The following is a 3,895-nucleotide window of genomic DNA, read 5'->3' as shown; positions in this document are numbered from 1 at the left end:
AGCTATTTAACTGACATGCCCCATGTATACCATTACGGCTAAGCTGTGTTCCAATCTCTGCCCCGACTAGAAAGGTGTCAATTCCATGCCACTAGTAAGGACAGTTATGAGTGACCCTTATCTGGCAGGTACTCAAAGTGAGAATGGTGGGACCCTAAACTGATAGGTTAAGCCACCTCATCAACCCTAATCTGACAAGCTAAGATGTCTCAACCTACACTGGCTAAGTAGTTCTGGAACACAATGATGGCTGCTAAGAAACATATCCTAAAACTAGTTGGTGAGTCCCCATCCTTGGGTTCACTCAGTGCTAACTTCTACTCCTATTTGAAGAGACCAAACATGATTCAACTAACTGTACATGGATAGATTAACTGACTGTCGTTGATTGATAGAGTAGTACTATTATCTAAAAGTTCACTGAGATCATGAGGTTTCTGAGGTTTTCCTAAGTCACATGACTGACTTAGTTCTATATATTATAGCTTGACTGAGATTATCATGACAACATGACATGGATAAAGGCACACAACTATGTTTTTTGGGTACGAATACCCCCAGGACTCGATAGAAAGAAACTGACACTCATAACATAACTTCATCACCAGATTTGAGTCCACAATTCATAATATCATAAGTAGGGGATATCATATTTCATATAGTTATTCAACATCTTAAATATTGTAGGGAATGCATGGATATATTTCGTGTACATATTGTATATCTCCATTATCCTGCATGCTTCATACCACCACAATAGCAACACATAAAAAGCATAGAATTCATATTGAAGTTTATAGCTAACATGAACTTGTCATTTAGACATCATAGAACCATACAAACATGAATTTCTAGCATCCTAAGCATTTTATAAAACACCTTGCATGCATTCTTTAAGGCATAAGTGAGTTTCATACTTGCACCATATTAAATCACCTAAAGTTCATGGTTTTCAATTAACAAACATATATATTCCATGAAAACACCTTTAGACATCACATTGAAACTTAAACAACAATCGTCAACATGTACATACTCATATCACCACAAAAAAGTTTACAAAATAATATTTAAAACATGATTCTTGAGCTCTATGAAAGGATTGAATCCAGAGATGAACACTACGCATACCTTAGAAAGGAAACCTTGATGATTTATTGGAGAGTTCTTGGATTGGGAAACTTAATTCTCAATTATCTTGGAAAAAGGCTTGAATCTTGCTTTTGAGAGACGAGTTTGATGGAAATCCAAATCTTGTAGTTGATAGTGTAAGAGAGGGTTTTTAAGATGTTTAACTAAAGAAAAATGGTAAAAATTATGCCTCTTTAGCATTATAAGTCGTTAAAAGTGAAGAAAAAGACCAAAATACCCTTATGAAATAAATTCCTAGTTGTTGAAAATCATAGCTGACAACATTTGTGACAAGGCGTCAAAAATGTGGTAATCTGTCAAAAATGTCATCAAACAGGAGCTGGAATTGACGCTTTCTACCTAAGTCTGATGACATTTGTGACAAGGCGTCATAAATGTGGTAAGCTACCACGAATGTCGTCACTTAGGAGCTAGTTTCTACCTAGGGCTGATGACCTTTGTGATAGGGCGTCACAAATGTGGTAAGCTACCAAAAACATTGTCCCTTAGGAGCTGGTTTCTGCCTAAGGCTGACGACCTTCATGATAGGGCATCACAAATGTGGTAAGCTACCATGAATGTCATCACACTATTTCTAGCCTGACATGCTGAAGTAAAATAGGAATAACTCTTTTCTCTGATATCGGATTAAGGCAAAATTAGTATTGTTGGAAAGATAATTCAATTATATATCAGTTGATAGGTCATGACCTCAAAAATTTCATGTATAATAATAAATATGCTCTTTTGAATCTGACTATGGCAATATCTATCTCAAGAATTAGATCGGTGAGGAATATTTTGATTCGTCTGATAGCTGGGAGTTATTTGAAGCCTTAATATACATCTAACCTACTCATAAAACGATAAAAGAACCATGATGTACTCTACATTAGCTTGGTAAATGGCTCTACTATTGGTTTGAATTTTTTGGAGTATTTCAGATTACCAATCCTGGAGAGGCTCTAATTGATGCAAATTAGGATTAGTCATGCTCCAATGAGTTTTCGGACATCGTGTGAAAAACTCAAAAAGATTATATTGTGTCGGCTAACAAGAGTATTCTGGATTTTCAAACATTCATGAATATTCAACTTAATTAATATAAAATAATTGTGCAAATGAATGTAAGTGCAATAAGTGTCACACATGCATATCTCACTCATGCATGTGGGACATGTTTTGTCCATGCAAGTTTCATTAAATCATGAAGGACAATTGTTGGACATGCATATATATTTCATGTTAAAAGATTTTAAATAAGGAGGAGAAGAAGAAGTGGCCATTTGATGTAATAATTTAAAACTAGGGCCAATATTTGTAATAATTTTAACATATTGGGTGTACAACGTTAGTATTCTCTTTATAATTTCTATAAAAACCCTTGCCCATGTTGTCTTAAAACATCCTAACCTAATTTGCCTCAAGCTCACCATTATCATTCAGAAACCCTGAATTCCCTCAAGGCTAGAAATTGAGGCATGGAGCAGAGGGGTGTGTGTTCAGGTTTCCGTTTTCATCCAACTGATATGGAACGACTTACATTTTTGCAAAAATTCATGGAAAAACAAGAAATGAATGATTCTGGATTCATAACCACAAACATAGATGTCTATGATTCAGAAGAAGAGCCATGGATGATTTATAGTCGTGGAGTACCTTGCGGTGCTGCTGATTACAGTCTTTATCGCTGCTTCATCACAAAGAAAAGTAGCAACCTTGGCAATTGGAAACTACAAGATGAAGGAAAATCAGTTCACCGCGATTCATCATCGTCAACAGTTGTTATTGGATGCAAGAAGAAGATGCGTTACATGGTTTATAATAACGAGGAGCATAGAGAAGACGATGTACACTACTGGCTGATGAAGGAGTACAAACTCTCTAATGTTATTCTCCGTCAGTTTGATGATGACCGTAGAGACTATGTTTTGTGTGCTATCAAGAAAAAGTTTATTGAGACCCGTTCTTCGGAGATGGAAAATGTTTCTGGGGAATTTGGAGCAATCCAAGTATGAAGTTTGAAGAATCACATGAAACTGTTAAGGTCTAACCATTACAAATAGCTTCTAAAGATGTTTTCTATTTTCGAAGATTAGTGATGTTTTCTCGTCTGTCCAATTTAGGCATGGACGAATATTTAGATTCTAATTAAGTTAATAGTCATCTTGTATCCTATTTTTAATTTTAATTACTACCTGTTGCTTTATTTGCTCTATCTATACAGTCGTTGTGATGCCATTATTTTCCTTCCAAGCATGTAGTTATTGTGTTATGCAGTAAAGCTATAAATGCAGTTATAATGTTCGCAAGTGTCATATCTCTTATTTTTATTTTTCCCTTTCCCCCTATTTTACTAACACCAAGTATTGTTATACTATTTACTTGTTATTGTTATAGAGCTTTATTTGGAATTAAAAATGAAATATTATGTGATAGCATGCTTTACTACCTGAAGAATTCTTTATTGAAAACTTTTGGAGGTCGGCATTGAAATGACGCTGCACTTATTGTTCATTTCTTCGCTTTAGTTGGACTCATTTTCTATGCTAAGACAAAATTAATGCTGCAGAAAATGAGTATTGGTTTTATATTCCAATCAGTTACTTGAGAAGGAGCATTCTGGATTCCGAGCTTTGGCAAGAGATGAAATGCCACGACACTTCCAAACTGCAACTCATGTTGATAAAGTTACTATCCTCGTGACATTTTAGCGTGGCGCTCTTTAGTCCTGTTGAATAGGGTAAGGATCGGAGGTGTCTCG

At 35.4% G+C, this 3,895-nt stretch overlaps 1 protein-coding gene across 1 annotated transcript; it reads left to right on the top strand.

The window, feature by feature from the left end:
* The first annotated feature begins 2,612 nt into the window (after window positions 1–2,612).
* On the top strand, window positions 2,613–3,845 carry LOC124895301 (NAC domain-containing protein 78-like). The gene is made up of 2 exons (XM_047405736.1): window positions 2,613–3,143; window positions 3,735–3,845. Exons 1-2 carry the CDS (start codon window positions 2,613–2,615, stop codon window positions 3,843–3,845), a joined length of 642 nt encoding a protein of 213 aa, XP_047261692.1.
* Window positions 3,846–3,895: the final 50 nt, after the last annotated feature.

This window comes from Capsicum annuum, unplaced genomic scaffold (assembly GCF_002878395.1).
Source record: "Capsicum annuum cultivar UCD-10X-F1 unplaced genomic scaffold, UCD10Xv1.1 ctg81160, whole genome shotgun sequence".
Taxonomy (NCBI): domain Eukaryota; kingdom Viridiplantae; phylum Streptophyta; class Magnoliopsida; order Solanales; family Solanaceae; genus Capsicum; species Capsicum annuum.
Note: the sequence above shows the minus strand (reverse complement) of the source record. Positions and strands in the feature narration are given on the sequence as shown.

Excerpts from the sequence above, each read along its gene's own strand:
- LOC124895301 (XM_047405736.1), top strand. The coding sequence starts at position 2,613 with ATGGAGCAGAGGGGTGTGTGTTCAGGTTTCCGTTTTCATCCAACTGAT. Across the intron at positions 3,144-3,734 it reads GGGAATTTGGAGCAATCCAA|TTACTTGAGAAGGAGCATTC; the intron begins GTATGAAGTTTG and ends TATTCCAATCAG.